Here is a 3167-nt window from a genome sequence, read left to right on the forward strand (position 1 = left end):
GATGATGTCTCACTGTGTTGCCCAGGCTGGAGTGCAGTGGTACGATTTCAGCTCACTGCAACCTCCGCCTCCCAGGTTCAAGCAATTCTTGTGCCTCAGCCTCCCTAGTAGCTGGGATTACAGCACCACCATACCCGGTTAATTTTTGTATTTTTAGAAGAGATGAGGTTTCACCATGTTGGCTAAGCTGGTCTTAAACTGGTGACGTCAGGTAATCCGCCCATCTCAGCCTCCCAAAGTGCTGGCATTATAGGCATGAGCCACTACACCTGGCCAATTTGATGACTGTTTCTAAGAATTCTAAAAAAAATTCACTATAGCCACTTTCTGTACCTCTAGCTGGAAGATAGAACTCTATCATTAGGACTGACTTCAAAATTGTCACAAACATAGAAATGAAGCATTGCATTGGTAATTTTAAGAAATGTGTATTTATTTTAGGCAATACAGAAGAACAACATACCTCAACATAATTTAGCTGCTTCTTTGGATTTGTTTTTGTTTTAGGTGGGATCTTGCTCTGTTGCCAAGGCTGGAGTGTAACGGCACCATCTTTAGCTCACTGCAGTTCTGACTGCCTGGGCTCAAGCAATCCTCCCACCTGAGCCTCCTGAGTAGCTGGGACCAGAGGCATACACTACCACACCCAGCTAATTTTAATTATTTTTTGAGCCGAGGTCTTGCTATATTGCCCAGGCTGGTCTGAAACTCCTGGGCTCAGGGTATCCTCCTGCCTTGGCCTTGAAAAGTACTGGGATTACGGATGTGAACCACTGTGACTGGCCACCTTTGGATGTTTTTTTGAGATTTTTAATTCTTGTTGAAAGTGAGGCTAAAGGGCAAGGAAAAGAGTTATTTGAGGATCCTGACAGTTGGTTTCCATCTTTCTCTCCATCAGGCATGAGTACGGTACCAGAGGTCATCGTTGCACGGCACTGTGGGCTTCGAGTCTTTGGCTTCTCACTCATCACTAACAAGGTCGTCTTGGATTACGAAAGCCTGGAGAAGGCCAACCATGAAGAAGTATTAGAGGCTGGCAAACAAGCTGCACAGAAGTTGGAAAGATTTGTCTCCATTCTTATGGCCAGCATTCCACTCCCTGACAAAGCCAGTTGACCTGCGCCAGAGTGGTCTGGCGTCTCCCACACAAGATCCAAGTAGCTGCTACCTTCTTTGGCCCCCTACTGGAGTCATGTGCCTCTGTCCTTACGTTGTAGCAGAAAGGAAAAGATTCCTATCTTTTACCTTCCCCACTTTCTTCCAGCAGACCCTTCTGGTGCCAGATCCTCTTAAAGCTGGGATCACAGGTGTGAACATAGTGAGATCTTGGCACTCCAAAATAAAGCTGTTCCCATTCCTGGTTTTTCTTACTTAAGAGCTGTAGCCCATGCCCTACCACACATTTGCGGAGATGCCCAGGATTTGACTTGGGCCTTCAAACTTGGCATCTGCTACTAGCTTTTTGAGATGATACATTTCTGGGGGCTCAGTTCTGCCTTATCTAAATCAACAGAGACCAAACAAGGACTAACTCAATACCTCTTGGACTTACTTAATGTCATAATGTAGTCAGAATAAAGAGAAAGATGAAATGATTTCATTTTTTGTGCAACTTGGGTTGGGGCTGGGACACAGGCCAAGATTGTCAAAAGGATGTGAAATGGCATGTCTTGTCATTATCTGCTTCTCAGACAAGTAATTAGGAACTGAGATGAGATAGTATGTGAGTGTAGCAAAGGATGAAGAAGGGCAAAATGATGAAAGGTGGGATCGACATTATGAGATGGTAGGGAAGCATTAACTTCTGGCACTTGATGGCCACTTCCATCAGGCCAGCCTTGCTTCTCTCCCTTGCCTTCCAATTGTTTCATTTCCTGTCTATTCAATCATATCTGAGTTAGTTGGCTGATTAGCCACTATTCCTTCATTCCCACTTCCTTACCAACGCCCTATTTATACTTCCTCTTGTTTGTCTTTTCTCTCCTACTCTAACTTCTGCAACCACATTCTCCATTCACTCCATTCTGACAATGCAATGGCAAACACCTTTCTCTGCTGCCAGTCACTCCATTGTTGACTGGATTCCTGCCAGCCCCAGGCAAACCTGTGAAGTTGATTCATCCTCTGCTTCTCTTTGAGTGTCTCTTTCTCTCCTCCCACTTCCTTTCTGGACCCTAGTCTCTCTTCTGGGCCCTAGTCTTGGGCTTGGTCAGAACCATCCTGTGATGCTGCATCCAGGCATTCCCCCATGTTGGCTCATTGCACTGTTATCTTTGCTTTTTCCACTGAACTGAGGTGAATTCTATGGTATGTAAATTCATATTCCTATTTATGTATATGAAGACATATCTTTATATACATAAATAAGAATTGAGTAAATCTACTTACTAAATCCAAAAGCCTACAATGCACTTAAATATTCCACTCAAGAATCTCTAGGACATATTTTTCAGATGACACCATTCTGATTCCTGGTCAGTCTAACCAAGAAGCAGATCAGGGATAGGAAAGCCAAGTACCAAATATAGCCCTCCTCAAACCAATTACCTTTCTGCCTGTCTCACTAGAGCCTTTCATGTCCTTTCATGTCCTGTCACACCAGTTGTGACAATGACTCATGTACATGCCTAGTACTTTTTGCTTCTCTGCTTTGGCTCACCCTGTTGTGAAATCCTCTTCCCTTGCTTCATCCTTCAAGACTAGGCTCAATGTTTTCTATAAAACTTTCCCTCATATTAAGTATCCATCACTGTAACCAAAAGAAAAAAAGAAAATCTTTCCCTAATCAACCCAATTCTCACTGTTCGGTGTATACAATCAGTCCCTCCTTTGAGCTCCCATGTGTGACTTGTACTCATTTTGTACAAGCTTTATACAACAGTGGCTTTGCAAATGAACCTTAAGATTGTAGGGCAAGGCCAGGCACAATGGTTCATCCTCTAATCCTAGCACCTTGGTAGGCCGAAGCAGGAGGATTGCTTAAAGCTCAGCAACATGACAAAACCCCATTTCTATCCAAAAATACAAAAATTAGCCAGGTGTGGTGGCATGCACCTGTGGTCCCAGCTACTCAGGAGGCTGAGGTTGGAGGATTGCTTGAGCCTGAGAGACGGAGGTTGCAGTGAACTGAGATCACACCACTGTAAAATATCTCTTCCATATTATAC

General features: G+C 44.0%; 1 protein-coding gene across 2 annotated transcripts in view; it reads left to right on the forward strand.

The window, feature by feature from the left end:
• The window catches only part of LOC108311933 (purine nucleoside phosphorylase), a 7896-nt gene extending 6301 nt beyond the window's left edge, over nt 1-1595 (forward strand). Inside the window, exon 6 of one of the 2 annotated variants that reach the window (XM_017539597.2) lies at nt 899-1595. In XM_017539597.2, coding sequence (XP_017395086.1) covers nt 899-1116 — 218 coding nt within the window. In that variant the 3' untranslated portion in view covers nt 1117-1595. The remainder of the gene's footprint in view (nt 1-898) is intronic. The other variant, XM_017539598.2, reaches the window with a different exon arrangement.
• The last annotated feature ends 1572 nt before the right edge of the window (nt 1596-3167 follow it).

This window comes from Cebus imitator, unplaced genomic scaffold (genome assembly GCF_001604975.1).
Source record: "Cebus imitator isolate Cc_AM_T3 unplaced genomic scaffold, Cebus_imitator-1.0 Scaffold119, whole genome shotgun sequence".
NCBI classification, from domain to species: domain Eukaryota; kingdom Metazoa; phylum Chordata; class Mammalia; order Primates; family Cebidae; genus Cebus; species Cebus imitator.